We start from the raw sequence: 23,373 nt of genomic DNA, 5'->3' as shown, positions 1-23,373 counted from the left end.
AGTCCAAAAGAGATTCATCAGGCTAATTCCTGGATGAGAGTGTTGTCCTACCAAGAGAGCCTGGGCAATTTATGTCTGTGTTAATTTTTGCTTAGAATAAAGGGTGAAGTTATTTGAGCATACATATAAGATCCTAAAGAGGCTTGACAGAGTTAATGCCAAGATGTTTTCTTCAACGAGAGAATCACAAACAATAAGACATACCTACAAAATTGGAGCCCACTCACTGCGATGCATAGAAGTTTCTTCTCTGGAATTCAGAGCCACTGAGGGTGGTGGAGGTCAGATTATAAGATATATTTAAAGTGAAGATAAATAAATATTTGAAAAATTGAGGAATTGAGGATCATGGGGAAGTAGCACAGAAGAGAAGTTGAAGTCAGCGAAGATGATCCATAATCTAACCGAATGGTGGAGCAAGCTTGAGTGGCCAGAAGATCTACTCCTAGTCCAATCATGTGTCCTTGTGACTGCTTTGGAATGCCTCATGTAGAGTTAATGATGTTGCTTAGCTTTCCACTGATTCCACCAATGGAAAGAATGCAAAAGGCAAAATATTTTCAGGAACTTGGAAAGAAGGAGGCAGGCTTCTGTAAAGGGCAGAGATTCTCTCAGAGTCTTTAACTAATGCTTTCAATTATTCACAAATATTGTTATGTATTTCTATCACTTTCTGCCTTAGTCCAGTAATTTGCATTGCTTTTAAGCATGTACAGTTATCAATCAGAGATCTTTTCTTTGCTAAGTGGTAAACCTTTTGGCAATGCAAATACATAATGAAGTTTAATTCATTTTTAAAAATCTTTACAGGCCACCATTCAATCCAATTCACTGCTGAATGCATTTGAGTATCCATTCAAATCCCAGCTAGATGTCCAGACAAACACAACAAATTCACTCACCTCTTCCAATTCTTCTTCTGGAGTTGCTGGTGTCCTATCAGTTGTACACGAGGCTAATGAAGAGGTTTCTGAATCTACTGATTCTTCATCAAATCCAAAAAATGTCTCTACAACATGCCTCTGAAAAACAAAATAAAACATGAAAAAATTTACTCATTAGCATGGCGCTCCCGAACATCACTAATTAGGTTGCACAGTCCTTCAACTCTCCTTTGTGCTCCTAACTCAAAATCAGTACATTGTAGAGCAAGTAATGTCAGGCAACTTGTCTCGTTACTTAGCTCAGAAGTAGTTTTAGTAGAGCTGTTGCGGTATAATCGTTTGCTATTGGATAAAAAATATTCTTGAGAAAGGAAAATGTCAGTGATGAGATAGTAAATGGGTTTCACAACAGACAACAATTAAAGTGAATATTTTGAGTAGCCTCCTTGAACAGTCTTTTTCACAACGTATTAAAAAGGTAAGGAATACAACGATTATTTAGCTACATCATATTTCAGATTATGCAGAGGCCTTAACTACCATTTCAAATGTTACCTGAATATGACTTCATCTAGAGTAACTATTAAAGTGTCCAATCATTTTAGAAATAATTTTATTAAAAGAAGAATCATTCATGCAAAACTTTTAAGTTGACCCTCAATAGATTGAACACGTTAATTGTTGCAAATTACCCCGTATACAGAATTTCCCATCACATATTCTGGTATTCTCACTCCAAATGCCACTGAGCCTCCAACTATCTCTAGAATTGAGCAGACAACATTTGGACAACAAATTTGGTTTCCCATTACATGCTTTTGGTTGACTGGTTCTGAACAGTCAGAGGTCTAAAAGTATCAGCCTAGCTTCACAACAGTGTGAACACACCTGTATGAACAGAATGGTAAAGCCATCATTATGAACAGCATCAAAAATAATTCTAGCAACTATCTCCTGGCCGTAAGCAGCACTTGAAAACCTGACAAGTTCAAAACTGATAAAGGCATCAATGAAGTTGTTCTTTACATTTAGCAAATGTTATACTTGGCCTTTCAAGAGTCCAAGAGAGGATTATTATTCCCTTTGTTCTACATGAAAAATTAAAAGCAATTTCATATATTTTTAATGAGCTGGTTGTACACTATGCCACAGGAATTTATAAGCTGCGATCTCTCAAAGGCTTTGAGCTTTGTCAGATAGTCAAACAATGATTTATCTGTACTTGACCCCTTCATTATATAACACAAAGCCTTGTATTTCAGAATGAAAACAGAAAGGTCCAGAAATCTATTGTGTACTTTTTTAACATTCCTTTACAGGATATAAGCAGCAAAGCCAAATTTGCATTGCGATTAAAATATAATTGTACCATTGTCTACAACACGAGAGATTCTGCACATGCTGGAAATCCAGAGCGAAATCACACAAAGTTCTAGAGGAACGCAGCAGTTCAGGCAGCCTCTATGGAGAGGAATACTAAGTCGACATTTTGGGCAGAGACCCCTGATCAGGACTGACCTGCTGAGTTCCTCCAGCATTTTGTGGATGGAACTTCTTGCTGACTCATTGTAGAGCCTATAAGATATAGGAGCAGAATTAGGCCAATTTACCCATCCAGACTGCTCTGCAAATTTCATCATGGCTGATCCACCTTTCCTCTCAGCCACAATCTCCTGCCTTCTCCCCATATCCCTTCATACCCTGATCAAACAAGAATCTATCAAGCTCTGCATTACATGTTCATAAAGACTTGGCATCCACAGCTGCCTCTGGCCAAGAATTCCACAGATTCACCACTCTCTGGCTAAAGAAATTCCTCCTCATCAATTTCAGATGGAGTCTTCACAACATATTAGATAAGAAATTATAGGAGTTTGTCCCAATAATTATAAGCCAAGGACAATAGTTTGAAGTTCCTTAGATATTACTGTTCCAGTCCTTCTTGATGGCTGAGGTTTTGGAGTTGGGACACGCTATAGCAGCGTATCTGACACCTCGGAACTGAGTGGAAAGCAATCGAACCTTGGTTCTAAGGGGCTGCCTAACAAAGGGAAGGCAGCATGCTATCACTATAATATGGTGTGCTATAGCATGCGTTTCTTAGCAAAACCCTTCAAAAGCATGACTCGTTCTTTGTATCGTATTAGAGCAGCAGCCTGAACCTGAGGCACAAAAGAAAGGTTAGGGTGGCGGAGAGAAAACTGTTGGGCATCCAGCAAAGGATAATTGGCATTACAGTCCAGCTGTTTTCACTTAAAGGCAAATTGAGAAAACATGAAGGATATCTGAGTTTTACATTTTGATATCCTGGAGATTCTGGTCCATGTGAACGGAAAGATGTTCCATGAACCTGCATGACAACAATGTGCAGGCTTCATCAGTTAAATCAGTCAATCTTCTCTCCCACCTTCACTAAAAGAAGAATGTTTCCTTCAACTTAACACCTTAAACAATGACTGAATGAAATCGGAAGTTGGTCTGTAAAATTAAAAATAATCAGGTGATGTCTAAAATTTCCACACACAATTCCCAACATTAGCAATGTCTTCTCCTAAGGTGGATGGATAGTCAATGAATTAGATGATAATACAATGTAATAATGTTCATACCTTTAAGTACTAATCCTAGTCAGAATGCTATCAACGGGAGTTGACACTCCTGAGTGCTAGATTCAGTAAAGGTGTCAGATGGCACAATAACCGAATCGGCTCAAAGAGGGTCAGCTGTTCAGATTGCTCCTGATATCAATGCCTGTTTTATAAAACAAAACTATAGTCAAGGATCAGACTAGAAATTTCTTCCCCATAGGTAAGGTAGATGAACAGACCAGATACCTTGTAATGAAATACTATTAGATCACAAGAACTGCAGAGAGACTCAGCTGAAAGTTCAAAACTTCTGTTGAATTGTGCTCTAGTCATTGAAGTTTAAAACAAAGAACCTAGTTTGTCAAAAGTGGATAACCTCTGAAAACCGCAATTCATTTCTCTGGACCAATCAGCAGACTTCAAAAGGGACACACATCAAAGTTGCTGGTGAACGCAACAGGCCAGGCAGCATCTGTAGGAAGAGGTGCAGTCGACGTTTCAGGCCGAGACCCTTCGTCGGGACTTCAAAAGGGATTTTGCTTCCAGTGTCACCTCTGCTGACAGACTCTGATATAATCTGATCAGGTAAACCTAACAAGAGGAGTTTTCTTTCCTTCATTCGACTGTAATAGTGGAATGAAACACAACAGGAGATATGATAGGAGTTACAGCTGGATTAAGCAAGAATGCAATTACAATTCCACTTCATACGTAAACTATTTAAGGTACTGGTAAAATTAGTCAACATTGGATTAAAAAGAACACCGGTTTTCTTTTGCTTTACATATGATCTGCATACATTCACATTCTATGAGCAAGTAGCAATAGAGGTTGAATTCCTTTCGTTTCTAATGTACCAGGAAAACTAATGTGTGCCTTGAAGCAAAATACTGAAATACTGTTTATATAATAATGAAGATATATTTACGGCATGATGCATAAATCTCATTTCAATTTTTCCTTCTGAAACCAGACTACAAGCAATAATTACACTATGAACTCCTTTCAGGCCAAAAGCAATTTATTATTTTAGCGAACATCAAGAAAGAAAAAAAACACACTGACTAATAAATCAAAACTAAAGCATATTTAGACTTCTATAAAATTGCTAGATTGCATATTTCCATTGAAGAACTAGAAAAAGCATGAAATCAAATATTGTTTCCATAATAAAATAAAAGCCCAACATTAAATCATCCAACAAACAAACACATTTAGGATTATGCTAAATGACAGCAGTACTCTCAGGGGTTCCAATAATCATATAAACTTCATTAGCTTGGCTCTTGGGATTTTGCCAGCCCACTCAAAGGGTTTTTGAGCCATGCAAGAATAATTAATGTAAACACCGGCTGCAGTTTTCAACAACAAATCCCCTGAAACTAACTTGTTTAACTTACATAACGACTGGTATAGAGTAATTGACCAAAGTGTAACCAACGTAATTAAGATTCAGACCTATATCAGGAAAGTAAAAAAATAACTACAATACAAAATAATCCAAACAGCTTCAAAACAAAATAGATTTTTTGAAGAACAATCACACAACAGGCTTACATTTAAACAACACCAGGTATCTCTATGAGGCAAACAAAGACAAAAATCAGGTTTAACTTTGGTGCTGAAACTATATAGCCTGCAATTTTCCAGAAGGAACAAGAAGAAATAAATGACATTCAAAATAATTCTGAGCTCTTTCTTTGATTGGACTTACATTTAATTAGTTTTTTTTTACTTCAATGAGACTAAAATTGGAAAAACAAACAGAGGGACTGCTAATTTATTTGTCACTTGTTTTACATACTGCATATATAACAATATCAGAGCATGCTGTCATGAATCCAATTTTATTGGATATTGTCAGCCAGCAATTGTATTGATTAAAAATATCTAACATCACAGCAGTTATTCTAAAAACTAATGTGTGAATATGGTCAGTGTTATCAAGTCATTTGAATGGCCAAATACACAAAGTGAGAACTTAATTGGGAAACCACAGAACACATAATTCATACAAAATTAAGGAAAATTTTAACTTGTTAAATATCAGATGTTCTTTATTTCTGCTTATGAAAACATAATTTAACTTAATATTTCATAAAAAGTTTAATATCTACCTCCAAAGTACTAAAGACAACTGTTCAATAATTTAATGTCTAAACTTTCATAGACAGATTCAAGATGGAACGTGTTGGAGTGTGAACATCCAGCCATATGCAAAAGTCACGTTAGTGAAGAGGCAGTCAGGATAAGAAAACTGCAGGGAGGAAAAACCGATGAAACGAAACAAGACAAAGAAAACAATCCTATGCTGAGTCATGTGGCGAGGATTCAGCTCAGTGATGAGTTCAGGGAATTAAATTACAGTGTACAACTGGGGACTTCTAGCTGAAATCTCAGCTCTGTTCTCCACAGTTTAACAGTGCCAAATGCTTTTCTCCCCCACGCAATAGGAGTTCAATGGTATCTTTTACAAAGCAAAATTTTGATAGGAAAAAGAAAAGAGGATGACTATGTTATTTCACAAAAGATGGCATGTCATAGGGTTACTCATACTAATAACATACACAGGCATCCCACTTCCTTCCTACATTTACCTTGCAGTATTAAAATGGCTTTACAGATTAGATATATAATTACAGTAATATAATAGCCTGTGAAATTAACCCATGAATGCTTAATATATTGCTTTGACATTCTCACCTAGGCTAGGGTAATAAAATGTAAACTAGTTTGTTCTCAGCAAATTGACATTGCCTGTAATGCTATTGGCAAGTGGGTCATAGAAAAACATCACAAATTATAAGGCAATGTAATGAATAATTCCTATTGATTTTGAGTATGTGTACAACTTTTTGACTAATGATTTTGTCGCCCCCCCCCCTTATGTTTTTAAGGCCAGGTGCAACATTTTGATTGCCATTAATTTAATCTTAATTGTTTAAAATCAGAATAATATGCATTGGTGAGTGGGTTTTAATCTGAATTTTGCAGGCATCATATTGAGAGATGCCAGTATTGAGAATGAAGTCTTGAGTTCCAGTAGTAATTGTTCTCGTCAGATAGCATGATTAAAGATACAATGCAGTAAACTATAAACGTAACAAAACTCTAGTTTCCCATATCAACAAAAAGAGCTGTGCTGCTGGTTTGCAGATTGTAAAGACACATAGGGAAATTAAGCATCCCTTCTCCTAAACTTCTGCATCACAAGTGCAATCCCTGAAAAGTTAATGGCAAGAATGCCCTGGCCAACTACAACTTTTGGCAACAAAACTTGCACTGCATTGGATTTCAACTTCCAACAGACAAAAGGAATCATGTCTCACCTCTCCAAAATAGATTAACAAGTCTATATGTCAGAAACAAAAGGCTACCTCAATGTACAGAGCTTAAGCACTTCAACCATTTTGAGCTCAGACTGACAGTATCAGAATTCATATTGATGATTAACTTAGATCTTGGTCTCATTTTAACCTCCTCATTCTAGGTAATAGTTGATAGAATGGTTTAACAATTAAAGGATATGCAACTTGCCATAAAGCATAAATGCAGGACTCTGTATCCAAAATCCAAGGACAGTTATTTATTCATTTCCCAGACAATTCATGTCAGTAAGCAGAGGAGAGCTATTAAATAATACAGGGTCCCAGCTGTTATGATGGCGTTTGACACTGTCAGAACTCGTAGATGTATGTTAACTTGAGTATTACTTGGAAGTCTACCTGACCCGAGAGGGCAAGTCCCCACACAATCACAACCACCAATGGGAATACTGATTTTTCCAGTTGAAGTTTAAACCCATCCATAAAAAGAGCCAGACAGAGGTCGTGATTGAGTGCACTGAAATTACCCAGTCTACAGGCAATGCTGTTCATTAAATAGCTTTCCTTTGCCTCAACTGTACATCAATCACTCAGCATTGTGATTTCACTGGTCAATTTCAGACAAGATTAGCACTTCTAAGTATATCGGTGAGGCGCAGTGAGATACATTCATTAAAAGAATCATTTACATTCTCTGTATAGGTGGTTTTAAATTCAAATACCATAGATGTTGCTTTGGATTTTCAGTCATATCAAACAAAGTGAAAAAGCTCATTTCCTTTTCTGATTTTCAAGGTGTTACTTCCATAACATTGATTTTTTGTTCTTAATTTACTTTGACATCATATCATTCAATAAAAGAAACTCAATCTGTGCAGATGGTATTACAGTTAATATAAGAAAAAGCATTACATACAAATAGATAAAGATATTTTAAATACTAATTAATTCAGAGCAGTACTTATATACTAATGGCCTCCAAAAGAAACATTTCTATTTAAGGTAAAGAATACATCACAAGATAACATTTCACACAGCTAGCAGGTGTGAGCAAACTTCGCACAGAAAACTCGGTTGGTTTGTACAATCACTTCAATAACTGCATCCCATGTTACTCAGTGAATAACTCATGATTCATTAGCTGGAAGGACAATCTTACCTTCATGCTTGTAAGTCATTTCTTGGCAGCCAGAGAAATACAGACAAACCAAAGCACATAAACAGATGAAACAGGAAAAATACAGAACTATCAGTAAATATTCCATTTTAATGCTCGATATAGTTTGCACTGCCTCTAATTACAGAGACATTGTTCAGCCTGCATTAATACAAGGAAGATAGAAAAATCAATTACTATCTTATGTATATCAAAGAGGGAAGGGGGAAAAAAACTAGTTCTCTCTAACTGCAAATATTACTGCAAAAATCTTCAGCTCTGTCTTTTATCACCCCTGCTCTAGTGCTGCTTGCTCAGAGTAAAAACGTAGGAAATATAAGCATGCATTTGCAATGCCAACACTACTCAGGGCTTTCATGAAACGCCCTCTTGGGTCTTCTGGCTCCTCCTCCTGTTTCACAGCATTATTAGCACTGCTGATTTTGTGCAATAAAACTCTCATTACTGGCCAATTTTTCACACACCACTCCAGTGAACGAGAGCAGCTTGCTCCATGATTTACAGGAGTAATATGAAGATTATAAGTTACATTTATCATTCAAAATAGAAAAAAGGCATCAAATTTTCTTCTTCTTTTAGTCGCTTTTGATTACAACAGAAAAAATGATTCACAAAGCACAAAAAAACTACAGAAAAAATGTTAAAAAAGGTGAAAAGGATCTATGTAGTTCAATTGTCATTATATTAAAAAAACAGTATGGTCTTACACAGACAATTAAAACTAAGAAATATAAAACGCCACAAAGGAATGATTAAAATCAGCATACAGGCAATGACGGTGAAATGGCAGTAATCACTTGGCATCACTGTACATCAGGGAGACAAACAAGATGAACATAGTAATAGAGCAGACCCTAAAAGATAAGAGTGCCCAACTTACTGCTTCTTGGGTCACCAAGTTACCTGGAATGGATTCCCAACTGCAAACTTTTGCTGTGCGTCACTTCCCAGAAAAATAATGAGGTCCAGTGAAACACAAGCCCTTTCTTTTTCATATTTTTATTGATATTATGTAAATTACATGAATACAAATACAAAATTCATAAGGATACAAGTAAATAATGTGAATTACATTACATTTAAATCACAGTAATATGATCACAATATCCCATATTCCAAAACAATCATGTATAAAAAAGATTGAATTATGAAATGAAGAATAAAATAATCATATTTGATTAAAAAATACTCCCACTACCAATATGAGTTGGTTGGTAAAAAAAAGAAGAAAAAAGAAAAATACCTTACTATATGATATTATAATAATAATGGCTCAGATCCATACTTCAAGAAAAATAATTCAGAAAGAGTGCCCATAACATTAGAAAGTCATGTTTAGAATCAGAAATCGAACAACGAATCTTCTCTAGATCAAGGCACAACATAACATCAGATAGCCATTGAACATGAGTGGGCGGGGCAGCCTCCTTCCACTTGAGCAAGATCGCCCTCCTGGCCGTAAGAGACATAGAGGCCAATACCCGCAAATTAGACGGTTTCAATTTTGTAGTACTATCCTCAACAATACCAAACAAGGCAGTCAAAGGATTAGGCTTAAAGCTGACATTGAAAGGTACAGAAAAAGTTTGAAATACATTTTTCCAGAATTGTTCAAGGCTCGGACATGTCCAAAACATATGAATTAGTGTGGCCACTCCATTAGTACATCTACCACAGTAAGGGGAAATATCTGCGGAGGAACGGGAAAGCTTATCTTTAGACATATGAACTCTGTGTACCACTTTGAATTGTAATAAAGAATGATGAGCACATAATGATGAAGAATTAATCAGTTTTAAAATAATCTTCCAGCTCTCATCAGATATAAAAATCTGTAAATCCTTTTTCCAGTCTCCTTTAATTTTATCTAAAGAGGTCATTTTCAGTCCCAACAGTAGACCATAAATGTAAGATATTGAACCGTTGTCAAAGGGTTTCAGATTAAATATTGTATCTATTATATTCTTATCTGGACTTGTAGGAAATGTAAGTAATTGAGATCTTAAAAAATCTCTAGTCTGTAAGTATCGAAAAAAATGAGCGTTAGAAAGGTGAAATTTCATTGAAAGTTGCACAAAAGAAGAGAGATTCCCTCCATCAAACAAATCCTGAAATCATTTAATACCCAATCTATCCCATTCTTTAAAAGGTGAGTCAATTAAAGACGGCTTGAAAAAACAATTAGAAAATACGGGACTTGAGAGGGAGAATCTCAATAAACCAAAATGTTTTCTAAACTGTAACCAAATCCTCAATGTATGTTTCACCACCACATTGTCAATTAGTTTATTTAAAGATAAAGGAAGCAAGGATCCAAGTAAAGAAATAATGAAAAATTTTATAACAGATTTGACTTCCAAAGAAACCCATATAGGGACAATTCTCATGGTTAATGTAATATATCCAGAACATATTATTACGTATATTAACTGCCCAATAATATAACTTAAAATTGGGTAAGACAAATCCTCCATTCTGTTTGGTTTGTTGAAGGTGAGCTTTATTTATATGAGATTTTTTATTCTTCCATATATAGGAAGGAAGAATTGAATCCAAAGAGTCAAAAAAAGATTTAGGAATAAAAACAGGCACAGCTGGAAAAAGGTATATAAGTTTCGGTAAAGTATTCATTTTAATAGAATTTATTTGGCCAATCAGTGATAAAGAGAGAGGCGACCAATTAGAAAGTGTTTTTCTACATAATTCAATAAACAAAAATTTTTCCTTAAATAAATCTTTATAATTCTTAGTAATTGTTACTCCTAAACACGTAAATTGTTTTCTTAAAATTTTAAGAGGAAGGTTAGCGGGAGGAGGCGATAGCAGTGCGCCACGCGTGCGCAGCCCTCCGGTGAAAAATGATATCATATCCTTTAAATAGGGGCCGTGGACAATTCTAATTTGATAGAGATGGATGTGAAAGCACAGAGGAACATCTGGAAAAATTTCTGAAACACTCATTCGCTGCTGTCGTTACTGCGCAGTCGGGAATCTTTCAGAGGGAAGGCCTCAAAATCTCCGGCTTTGCCTGCCATTGGCGACCAAGATGGAAGTCGAATCATTCGGACAGAGATGGCGCTAAGTACTCAGTGTCGGAGAGCTCAGCAAAGCTTGAAGTTTTCAGACGACTCAGAGTTGGACTGTGGTCGGGCATGGCAGGGAGAGTTTTTCTTCCTTCTCCCGTCTGCATGAGATGTGGGACATTTGAGAGACTTTGAACTTCTACTGTGCTCATGGACTTCTTCATCAAGTTATGGTATTGTTGCACTGTTATAACTATATGTTATAATTATGTGGTTTTGTCAGTTTTTTCAGTCTTGGTCTGTCCTATGTTTTGTGATATCACACAGGAGGAAATATTGTATCATTTCTTAATGCATGCATTACTAAATGACAATAAAAGAGGACTGCGTGTCTTCATAATCTAATCTAATCTAATATCAGTTGGTATTAAATTGTTCAAAGGAAACTGTTCACTCTTCTGTAAATTTAATTTATATCCTGAGAACTGACTAAAATTAGTCAGTAAATGGAGCACAACTGGTAAGAAGGTTGTAACATTAGATATAAAAAGCAATAAATCATCAGCATAGAGCGACACTTTATGAATAGTACCTCTCCTTAAAATACCAGTGATCTCTATAGACTCTCAAAAAGCAATTGCTAAGGGTTCTAATACCAAATCAAAAAGCAGAGGACTCAAAGGACAACCTTGTCTAGATCCATGTTGGAGTTTAAAGGGTTCAGACTTCTGAAAAAAGAACCCGAGCAGAGGGAGATAAATAAAGTAATTTAATCCAATGAATAAAATTAGTTCCAAAATTAAATTTTTCTAAGGAGGTAAATAGAAACTTCCATTCAACTCTGTCAAAAGCCTTCTCCGCATCCAAAGATATCACACATTCTGATATTTCTTTAGATGGAGAGTACATAACATTTAACAAATGCCGTATATTAAAATGGGAATATCAATTTTTCATAAATCATGTCTGATCATCCAAAACTACAGAAGATATAATATTTTCAAGTCTGTGAGCCAAAACTTTAGATAAAATATTAGTGTCAAAATTGAGTAAAGAGATAGGTGTGGTAGTCTTCCTACCTTAAAGGAATCAGTAAGGGTAGAACTTAAGTGTGGTATAAGCAAGGAGGAAAAAGCCTTATAAAGTTCTCCAGAGAATCCATTGGGTTCTGGGGATTTCCCAGAATGCAACTCTTGAATAGTCTGAGCAATTCAATTGCCTATGATCATCTAACGAAAGAATAGGAATATTTAATTGATCTAAAAAAATCATTCATTGCAATATTATCATTAACAGAGTCAGAACTATACAATTTATAATAAAATTATAAATTTTATTTTAGGAGAGGAGAGGAGAAGATGGTGGCGTGACACAGCTTGTAGCGGCCACTGTTATTTGTCAAGTAGGGTGCCATGCACAATCCTGATTTGATGGAGGTGGTCGTGAGAGCATAGAGGAACATCTGGTGAAACTTCTGAAATGCCTGCCTCGTTGCTGCTGCTACAGTGTGGTCCAAAATCTCCGAAGGGGAAGGCCCCAAGTCCTCAGCTTTGCTTGTTGCTCGGTGGCTGGGACGGGGTCGAAGCACTCGGCAGAGGATGGTGCTCAGTGTCAAAGGGCTGGTCGGAGGCTCGAAGTTTTCAGACGGACTCAGAGTCCGCTGTGGTCGGGTGCTTCCAATGGTGCTGCATCAGCAAGTTTGTGGCACTTGGAGGTTCATGGCAGGGAGAGTTTCTCCCTTCTATCGTCTGCATGAGATGATGAGGCCATCAGGACTTTGAGACTTTTTTTAACTGTGCCCATGGTCTGCTCTTTAGCAAATTACGGTATTGCTTTGCACTGTTGTAACTATATGTTATAATTATGTGGTTTTGTCAGTTTTAGTCTTGCTTTGTCCTTTGTTTCTTGTGATATCATTCTGGAGGAACATTGTATCATTTTTTAATGCATGCATTTCTAAATGGCAATAATCGAGGACTGAGTGTCCTCATAATCTAATCTAAAAACAACTCCTAAAAGTGTCATTAATTTCAAGGTGGTCAGTTGTCATGCACCATTAATTTTACGTATTTCTTTAATTTGCCGCTTGGCTGAAAATGGTTTCAATTGATTAGACAGTAGCTTACCAGTTTTATATCCATGAATATAAAATTGACTTCCATCTTACCATAAGACCATAAGACCATAAAGGAGCAGAAGTCGGCCATTCGGCCCATCGAGTCTGCTCCACCATTTTATCCTGAGCTGATACATTCTCCCATTTAGTCCCACTCCTCCGCCTTTTCACCATAACCTTTGATGCCCTGGCTACTCAGATACATATCAATCTTTGCCTTAAATACACCCAATGACTTGGCCTCCACTGCTGCCCGTGGCAACAAATTCCATAGATTCACCACCTTCTGGCTAAAAAAATTTCTTCGCATTTCTGTTCTGAATGGGCGCCCTTCAATCCTTAAGTCATGCCCTCTCGTACAAGACTCCCCCATCAAGGGAAACAACTTTGCAACATCCACTCTGTCCATGCCTTTCAACATTCAAAATGTTTCTATAAGGTCTCCCCTCATTCGTCGAAACTCCAAGGAATACAGTCCAAGAGCGGACAAACATTCTTCATTTGTTAACCCTCTCATTCCCGGAATCATTCTAGTGAATTTTCTCTGTACCCTCTCCAACGTCAGCACATCCTTTCTTAAATAAGGAGACCAAAACTGCCCACAGTACTCCAAGTGAGGTCTCACCAGTGCCTTATAGAGCCTCAACATCACATCCCTGTTCCTATACTCTATTCCTCTAGAAATGAATGCCAACATTGCATTCACCTTCTTCACCACTGACTCAACCTGGAGGTTAACCTTAAGGGTATCCTGTACAAGGACTCCCAAGTCCAGTTGCATCTCAGAACTTTGAATTCTTTCCCCATTTAAATAATAGTCTGCCCATTTATTACTTCTGCCAAAGTGCATAACCATACACTTTCCAACATTGTACTTCATTTGCCACTTCTCTGCCCATTCTTCCAATCTATCTAAGTCTCTCTGCAGACTCTCTGTTTCCTCAGCACTACCGGCCCCTCCACCTATCTTCGTATCATCAGCAAACTTAGCCACAAAGCCATCTATTCCATAATCCAAATCGTTTATGTACAACGTAAAAAGAAGCGGCCCCAACACGGACCCCTGTGGAAGACCACTGGTAACCGGCAGCCAACCAGAATAACATCCCTTTATTCCCACTCTCTGTTTCCTGCCAATCAGCCAATGCTCTACCCACATATGTAACTTTCCCGTAATTCCATGGGCTCTTACCTTGTTAAGTAGCCTCATGTGTGGCACCTTGTCAAAGGCCTTCTGAAAATCCAAATATACAACATCCACTGCATCTCCCTTGTCTAGCCTACTGGTAATTTCCTCAAAAAATTTTAATAGGTTTGTCAGGCAGGATTTTCCTTTAAGGAATCCATGCTGAGTTCTGCCTATCTTGTCATATGCCTCCAGGTACTCTATAACCTCATCCTTGACAGTCAACTCCAACAACTTCCCAACCACCGATGTCAAGCTAACAGGTATATAACTTCCTTTTTGCTTCCTTGCCCCCTCCTTAAGTAGTGGAGTGACATTTGCAATCTTCCAGTCTTCCAGAACCATGCCAGAATCTATCGACTTTTGAAAGATCATCGCTAATGCCTCCGCAATCTCCAGAGCTACTTCCTTCAGAGCACGCGGGGGCATTCCATCTGGTCTGGGTGATTTATCTACCTTTAGACTATTCAGCTTCCTGAGTACTTTCTCTGTCGTAATTGTGACTGCGCGCACTTCTCTTCCCTGCCTCCCTTGAGTGTCCGGTATACTGCTGATATCTTCCTCAGTGAAGACTGATGCAAAATACTCTTTCAGTTCCTCTGCCATCTCCTTATCTCCCATTACAATTTCTCCAGCATCATTTTTTATCGGTCCTATATCTACTCTCACCTGTCTTTTACTCTTTATATACTTGAAAAAGCTTTTAGTATCCTCTTTGATATTATTTGCTAGCTTCCTTTCATAATCTTTTCTCTCTTAATGACCTTCTTAGTTTCCTTTTGTAAGGTTTTAAAAACTTCCCAATCCTCTGTCTTCCCACTAATTTTTGCTTCCTTGTATGCCCATCTCCTTTGCTTTAACTTTGGCTTTGACTTCTCTTGTCAACCATGGTTGCATCCTTTTTCTTTTCTGGAATATACCTGTCTTGCACCTTCCTCATTTCTCGCATAAACTCCAGCCACTGCTGCTCTGCCATCTTTCCTGCCAGTGTCCCTTTCCAGTCAACTTTGGCCAGTTCCTCTCTCATTCCACTGTAATTTCCTTTACTCCACTGAAATACCGACACATCAGATTTCAGCTTCTCTTTTTCAAATGTCACAGTGAACTCAATCATGTTATGATCACTGCCTCCTAAGGGTTCCTTCACCTCAATCTCTCTAATCACCTCTGGTTCATTACACAATACCCAATCCAGTACAGCCGATCCCCTAGTGGGCTCAACAACAAGCTGTTCTAAAAAGCCATCTCGCAGACATTCTACAAATTCTCTCTTTTGAGATCCAGTGCTGACCTGATTTTCCCAATCCACTCGCATGTTAAAATCCCCCACAATTATCATAACACTGCCCTTCTGACAAGCCTTTTCTATTTCCTATTGCAATTTGTAGTCCACATCCCTGCAGCTGTTTGGAGGCCTATAAATAACTGCCATCAGGGTCCTTTTACCCTTGAAATTTCTTAGCTCAACCCATAAAGATTCTGCACCTTCCGATCCTATATCACCTCTTTCTAATGATTTAATATCATTTCTTACCAATAAAGCCATGCCTCCCCCTCTGCCTACCTTCCTATCCTTCCGATACACCGTGTATCCTTGGACGTTCAGCTCCCAGAGACATGCATCCTTTAGCCACGTTTCAGTGATGGCCACAATATCATACCTGCCAATCTGTAGCTATACGACAAGATCATCCACCTTATTCCTTATGCTGCGTGCATTTAAGTATAACACCTTAAGACAAGTATTTGGTACTTCTCGCTTTGATTTCACTGCAACTTTATTGCACTGCAACTCATCCCAATGGCTACAAATTTGCCCCATCACCTGCCTGTCTTTCCTGACATCTTTACTGCTCACTATCTTAGATTTATTTCTGATTTCCCCTTCCTCCGCTCTGTCATTCCAGTTCCCATCCCCCTGCCAAATTAGTTTAAACCCTCCCTAACAGCTCTATTAAACTTTCCCGCCAGGATATTGGTTCCCTTCGGGTTCAGGTGTAACCTGTCCTTTTTGAACAGGTCATACTTCCCCCAGAAGGGATCCCAATTATCCAAGAATCTGAAGCCCTGCCCCCTGCACCAGTCTCTCAGCCACATATTCATCTGCCTGGTCCTACTATTCTTGCCCTCGCTAGCATGTGGCACAGGTAGCAATCCCAAGATTACTACCCTGGAGGTCCTGCTTCTCAGCTTCCTTCCTAACTCCTGAAAATCTCTCTTCAGGACCTCCTCCTTTGTCCTATCTATGTCATTGGTACCAACATGTACCAAGACAACTGGTTGCTCACCCTCCCCCTGCAGAATATTCAGGACCCGATCTGAGACATCCCGTACCCTGGCACCTGGGAGGCAACACACCATACGGGTATCTCTATCAGGCTCACAGAATCTCCTGTCCGTTCCCCTGACTATGGAATCCCCTACGACTACCGCATTCCTCTTCTCCCTCCTTCTCTCCTGCACAACAGCGCCAGACTCAGTGCCAGAGACCTGATCACTGTGGGCGTCCCCTGTCAGGTCATCCCCTTCAACAGCATCCAGAACAAGATATTTGTTGCTGAGGGGGACAGCCACAGGTGTGCTCTCCACTATCCGGGCATTTCCCTTCCCTCTCTTGACAGTGACTCAGTTTTCTGACCCCTGTAGCCGAGGGATGACTTCCTCCCTGTAGCTCCTGTCTATCACCTCTTCACTTTCCCTGATAAGCAGTAGGTCATCAAGCTGCAGCTCCAGATCCCTAACACGGTCTCTGAGGAGCTGCATCTCGGTGCACCTGGCGCAGATGTGGCCATCAGGGAGACTGGAGGTCTCCCAGGATTCCCACATCTGACACTCTGAACAAAGCATTAACCCTGCAGGCATGCTATCTAATTCTACAGGAATGAAACAGGAAAAATAAGTCTACTCACCCACTTACCTTGCCAAACAGATGAACTTTTTAAACCGTTAGCTGTGAGAGCCCTGCTGTTGCTGTCTGTCCAGGCCGATTCACGAAACGGGGGGTGGGGGGAGAAAAAAAGAGTTGGCGCTTCGCTCTCGCCTCTTCCCGTTTACCGCCGAAGCCCGTTGAAGCCAAAGCCCTACACTCTGCTCCAACTCACTCCGCTGCCCGCTGTATAGGGTGGTCTCCTTTTTAAACTCTCCGCGCGGTCCTGTTGACGTCACGCGCCTGCGCAGTCTCATCCTTCTTACACTCGAAGAAGTTTTTTAAAAAACTGTCTTCCTTCAGAATTCAGCTCCCACGACACTCTGTAGTCCCGATCCAAAAGACAGTCGTTGGTAGCAACCTTCCTTTTTAAACTCTCCGCGCAGACTTGTTGACGTCACGTGCCTGCGCAGTATCGTCCTTCTTACACTCAAAGTTTTTTAAAAAACTGCCTTTCTTAGAATTCGGCTCCCACGACGCTCTGTAGTCCCGATCCAAAAGATCTTTTAAAAGTTGGCTTTCAATTAGATACGTTAAAAGAAGATCATTCTTAGTTTTACTTTCAATACGTCTCATATATGTTTCAGGATCAGGTACCAAAGCATATTATGGTCCAGTTGTTTTAACTGATTGGCTAATTAATTTCTCTCTTTGTTAGCTTTTTTAATGATGTTTACAGTATAAGAAATAACTTGACCACAGATGTATGCTTTAAAAGTATCCCATATAATAAGGCTAGACGTCTCTTCCAACGTATCTTCTTCAAAAAAAAAAAGAGTAATTTGATTCTCCATAAAATTTTAAAAATCCTCATCGGATAACAGAGTTAAATTAAATCACCAAAATCTACTCATGGGGATAAGACCAGGAAGATTTAAAGATAGAAGTACAGGAGAGTGGTCAGAAATAGCAATCACTTCATATTCAATCAATCGAATGGTACCATTTGACTACCAATAAAAAAAAGTCAATCCTGGTATAAGAACGATGAACGTGAGAGAAAAAAGAATACTCCCCTTCCATTGAATGGAGAAAACGCCAAGCATCAACTATACCACAATTAGGTAGAAAGGATTGGATAAACAAAGCTGATTTATTAAGTGTGGCTGGTTTAATAGATGAGCCACCATCTAATACTGGATCTAACCAGCAGTTAAAATCTCCTCCCATCACAAGGGAGTAAGTACACAAATCTGGCAAAAATTAAAATAGACATTCAAAAACTCCTGGATCATCTACATCAAAAAAACAATCAATTTCCTGTCTAAACTCCCTGACACAATAACAAATCCACCATTAGGGTCCGAAACAACTTTATGCTGAATAAAGGAGAGTGTATTATCTACAAAAATTGAAACTCCACGTGATTTTGCGTTAAACAAAGAATGGAATTACATACCCTTCCACCGAGTAAAGAAACGTAAGCTATCACAGCTGAGTATGTGCGTTTCTTGTAAAAAAAAAGGGTGCTTTTAATTTTTTAATATCAGCGAACACTTTGTTCCTTTTAAAAATGCAAACACGAGGAAATCTGCAGATGCTGGAATTTCAAGCAGCACACATAGAAGTTGCGGGTGAATGAAGTAGGCCAGGCAGCATTTATAGGAAGAGATATAGTCGACGTTTCGGGCCGAGACCCTTCATCAGGACTAACTGAAAGAAGAGCTAGTAAGAGATTTGAAAATGGGAGGGGAAGGGGGAGATCCGAAATGATAGGAGAAGACAGGAGGGGGAGGGATGGAGCCAAGAGCTGGACAGTTGATTGGCAAAAGGGATATGAGAGGATCATGGGACAGGAGGCCTAGGGAGAAAGAAAAGGGGGAGGGGGGGGGACAAAACCAGAGGATGGGCAAGGGGTATAGTGAGGGGGACAAAGGGAGAAAAAGGAGAGAGAGAAAAAGAATGTGTGTGTATAAATAAATAACGGATAGGGTACGAGGGGGAGATGGGGCATTAGCGGAAGTTTGAGAAGTCAATGTTCATTTTGCAGATGTAAGATCTTGCGATCCTTGCCTAACAAGGAACTTTGTTCCTTTTGATGGAGTGATTCAGCCCTTTCACATTCTAAATAAGTTAATATTTTGAACCATTTTAAACACTAATCAACATGTAATTAAATGATCTGGCCATAAGTTATTAAAACTAGAAAGCAAACTGTAAAGCAAGGTATTCAAAGAAACAATCATATATTCAACGCAACACAGCTGCGAGAGAAAAATGGGCCCTGTCCCCTCACCCACTCAAAGCAAAAAAGCTGACCAATAGACAGTCAGCGAGCTAAGAACTAAGTACCCACCCCAAAAAATCCTGTTGACAGAAAAAACTCCAGTCCTGCAAGGTCATTATGTCCCTACCAAGACATAACATAAAAAGAAAAATAACACAGTATTCAAAAATATGAAAGGATCAGTTTAAACAAATTCAAGGAAAGCTGTATTAAAATAAAGCCTCAAAAAAGGATAAAATAAAGAAGTATTAAAAAATATATAACAAAAGACAATATATGACCAGCCAAAACGTAAGCTTAATGAAACCTTATTTCAAATTCATATTAACAGAAGAAAAAACCTGCTCAAATATGAAATATAACAATTTTAGACTTCATCCTTCAGAAACTCTTTTGTATCTTCAACCCACTTAATTCTTTTTCGCAATCCATTCTTCAAAACAATACTCAGACGGGAGGGGAACCAAAGGGATGGTTTATATCCTTTATTGTAAAATTCCGACATAACTTCTTTATACTTCATGTGATCAGCCATAACTTCAGGCAAATAATCTTCCACAAATCTAACCTTGTAATTTTGGAAATCGATCATTCCTTGTTGATGGGTATGGCGAATTAAAAGGTCCGTAATACAAAATTCATGAAAGGTTAGTATGACTGGTCTGGGTTTTGCCGCCAAGGACAACGGCTTCAAAGTCGGAGAGCGATAAGCTCGATCGAGCTTCAGCTCGGAAGTGAATAAAGCAGGGAAAAGCTGTTTCAGAAAGTTTGCAAAAAGTTCGTAGGGTCAGCCCCTTCAATTGATTCTTCAAGACCCAGAATTCGCAAGTTATTTTTCCTGTTTCTATTTTCGAGACTGATGATCCTTTTCAGCATTTTATCATTGGATAAAGATAACTCTTTGCAGAGTTTAATTGTATCTTCAACGTCCTCTTCAAGTGTTTTCAGTTTCACAGTATTTTCCTGAATTTGGTTCTCATGCTCAGATAAAGTTTGTTGAATCGTATCCAATTTGCCATTAAGTCGTTGAAACTCCTCAGAAAATTCTGATTTTTGCATTTAAGGAAGTCACTGACTGAATCCAAAGTGACGGGGGATTCATCTTCTGTTTCTCTTTCTTTTGCAGATGCTTTGGTTCTTTTTCCAGCCATAGTAAAGCAGTATTAAAGTATTATAATAAGGTTTCAAAAAAAAAAGACTGCTAGGAGACAATTAAGTAAACAGGGTAGAAGCAGTCGAAAATCGATGCTACTCCGTCAGCTGCCAACAGGGCTCTCCGCACAAGCCCTTTCTGATTGTAGAAGGTGGAACTGCTGTAACAACTGGTTCAGCAAACCCCCAGATAGCTGTCCAGGGTATCAAAGAGACTACATGTTGGTGAATACTTCTGACATTGCCGAGCATTAGAGTCATAGAGAAGCACAGCACAGAACAGGCCCTTCGGCTCATCCACTCCACGCCAGAACTATTTAGACTGCCTACTCTCATTGACCTGCACCATAAACTTTCTCTGGACCCTTTCAACCTTGTTTATACCTTTCCTGCAGGTAGGTGATGAAAACGGCACACAATACTCTAGATTAAGTCTCACCAATATCTTATAAAACTTCAACATAACATTCCATCTCCTGAACTCAATACATTGATTTATGAAGGCCAATGAGCCAAAAGCTTTCTTTAAAACAGTATCTACCTGTGACACCACTTTCAACAAATTTTTCTACCACGTTCCTCAGTGCCCTGTGTAAAACCTACCCTGAATGGTTCTATCCAAGTGCTAAATTCTACCTGTCTGCATTAAATTCCATCTGCTATTTTTCAGCCCTTTTCCAGCTGATACAGATTTCTCTGTAAGCCATGATAGCCCTCCTGACTGTCCACTGCACCCCCAATCTTGGTTAAAATAGACAAAAAGCTAAAACATAAAGTACAAGAAAACATAATTGAGTTTCAACTAAATCAATTAAATCAAAATATGTTTGGATTGCACCCTTGGTGTCCTGAATTTCTAGTGTAACAACTGGAAGATCTATGGAAGTTCAAACCAATCCTCTACATTCCACTAAATGTCCAATATTGGAAAGCGCACCATAGATGTTGCCTAGCCTGCTGAGTTCTTCCAGTATTTTGTGTGCATGTGTGTGGCAGAACAGGTTCACCGTGTGGAAGTGCAGAGCACGTTTGTGTGTAAAATCCAGGCCCTTGCGCAAAGAAATACTGAATAACCTATAAGCATTTTTGTAGGAGGTTTGTAGGTGAGGATTTGATGCTTTGACTGTCAGAACATGGAAGAAACTTCACAATTCCCACACTACACAGTGATCCTGTGATTTCTTCACTGAAGTCAACGCAAGAGTATCCTTCAGAAGGGTGATCCCACGGATGGCATCCGGCCAGTATGGAGTACCTGGTCGAGTCCCAAAGACCTGTGCTGATCAACTAGATGGAGTGTTGAATGTTATCTTTAACTGCTCACTTTGGAAGTCTGAGGTACCCATCTGGTTCAAGCAGGCTTCAATTATACTGGTGCCTAAGAAGAACGTAATAACCTGCCTCAATGACTATCATTTAATAGCATATACATCCACTGTAATAAGTGTTTTAAGAAATTGGTGATGAAACACATCAATTCCTGCAATGAAAAATGACTTGGATCCACTCCAAGACAGGTCCACAGCAGGTCCATAACAGATGCCATTTTACTGGCTCTTCACTCAACCCTGGAAAATCTGGGCAGCAAAGATGCATACATCAGGATGCACTTTATCGACTACAGCTTGGCATTCAATACTATCAGCCCATCAAAACTAATCAATAAGCTTCAAGACCTTAGCCTCAATATCATTTTGTGAAATAGGATCCTCGCTTTCTCACTGCAGATCCCAGTCAGTTCAGGTTGGCAACATCTCCTCCATGATCTCCATCAGCACAGGTGTACCACAGTGCTGTGGGCTTAGCCCCCTGCTCTATTTGCCTGACTCTTATGACTGTAAGGCAAAGCACAGCTCCAATGCCATTTTTAAGTTTGCTGATGACACCACTGTTATTGACCGAAGCAAAGGTGGTGACAAATCAGCATACAGAAGGGAGTTGGGAAATCTGGCTGAATGGTGGTACCACGACAACAACCTCTCAGTCAATGTCAGCAAGAACGAGGATCTGACTATTGACCAGGAGGAGGAAACTAAGGGTCCATGAGCCAGTCCTTATTGGGGATCAGAGGTGCAGTGGATCAGGAATTTTAAATTCCTCAGTTTTATCATTTCAGCGGACCTGTCCTGGGCCCAGCATGCAAGTATAATTATGAAGAAAGCACAGCAACACCTCAACATCCTTAGAAGCTATGTGGTGGAGAGTATATTGACTGGTTGCATCACAGCCTGGTATGGGAAAAGCAATGCCCATGAACGGAAAATCCTTCAAAATGTAGTGGGCATGGACCAGTCCTTCATGGGTAAAGCCCTCCCAACTATTGAGCACATCTGCACGACACATTGTCACAGGAAAGCAGCAACCATCATCAAGGAGCCCCATCCCCAAGGTCATGCTCTATTTTCACTGCTGCCATCAGGAAGAACGTACAGGAGCCTCAGGACTCGCACTACCAGGTTAGGGAACAGTTATTACCCATCAACCATCAGGCTATTGAATCAGTAGGGATAACTTCATTCAACTTCACTTGTCCTATCATTGAACTGCTCCCATAACTTATGGGCTCACTTTCAAGGACTCTACATCTCATGTTCTCAATATTTATTGCTTATTTATTTATTATTATTATTATTATTATTATTATTATTATTATGTCTTTTTTCTTTTGTGCTTGCACAGTTTGTTGTCTTTTGCATATTGGTTGTTTGCCTGCCATGTTGGGTGCAGTCTTTCACTGATTCTATTATGGTTTTGGATTTATTGAGTAT

The 23,373-nt window shown here is 38.9% G+C and overlaps 2 protein-coding genes across 2 annotated transcripts in view; both read right to left on the bottom strand.

The window, feature by feature from the left end:
- The window catches only part of LOC140196678 (janus kinase and microtubule-interacting protein 1-like), a 377,821-nt gene that overhangs the window by 84,923 nt on the left and 269,525 nt on the right, over positions 1–23,373 (bottom strand). Inside the window, exon 10 of the mRNA XM_072256285.1 lies at positions 903–1,022. Coding sequence (XP_072112386.1) covers positions 903–1,022 — 120 coding nt within the window. The remainder of the gene's footprint in view (positions 1–902; positions 1,023–23,373) is intronic.
- Positions 941–8,163, bottom strand: LOC140196677 (uncharacterized). Its single transcript, XM_072256284.1, has 2 exons — positions 7,958–8,163; positions 941–1,022 (listed from the first exon to the last, which is right to left on the bottom strand). Exons 1-2 carry the CDS (start codon positions 8,061–8,063, stop codon positions 991–993), a joined length of 138 nt encoding a protein of 45 aa, XP_072112385.1. The 5' UTR covers positions 8,064–8,163; the 3' UTR covers positions 941–990.

This window comes from Mobula birostris, chromosome 4 (genome assembly GCF_030028105.1).
Source record: "Mobula birostris isolate sMobBir1 chromosome 4, sMobBir1.hap1, whole genome shotgun sequence".
NCBI classification, from domain to species: domain Eukaryota; kingdom Metazoa; phylum Chordata; class Chondrichthyes; order Myliobatiformes; family Myliobatidae; genus Mobula; species Mobula birostris.
The sequence above is the reverse complement of the archived record's forward strand: the minus strand, read 5'-3'. Positions and strand labels throughout refer to the sequence as shown.

Coding starts and splice junctions, on each gene's coding strand:
- LOC140196677 (XM_072256284.1), bottom strand. CDS start 8,063: ATGGAATATTTACTGATAGTTCTGTATTTTTCCTGTTTCATCTGTTTA. Junction 1,023..7,957: donor AATGACTTACAAGCATGAAG/GTAAGATTGTCC, acceptor TTTGTTTTTCAG/AGGCATGTTGTAGAGACATT.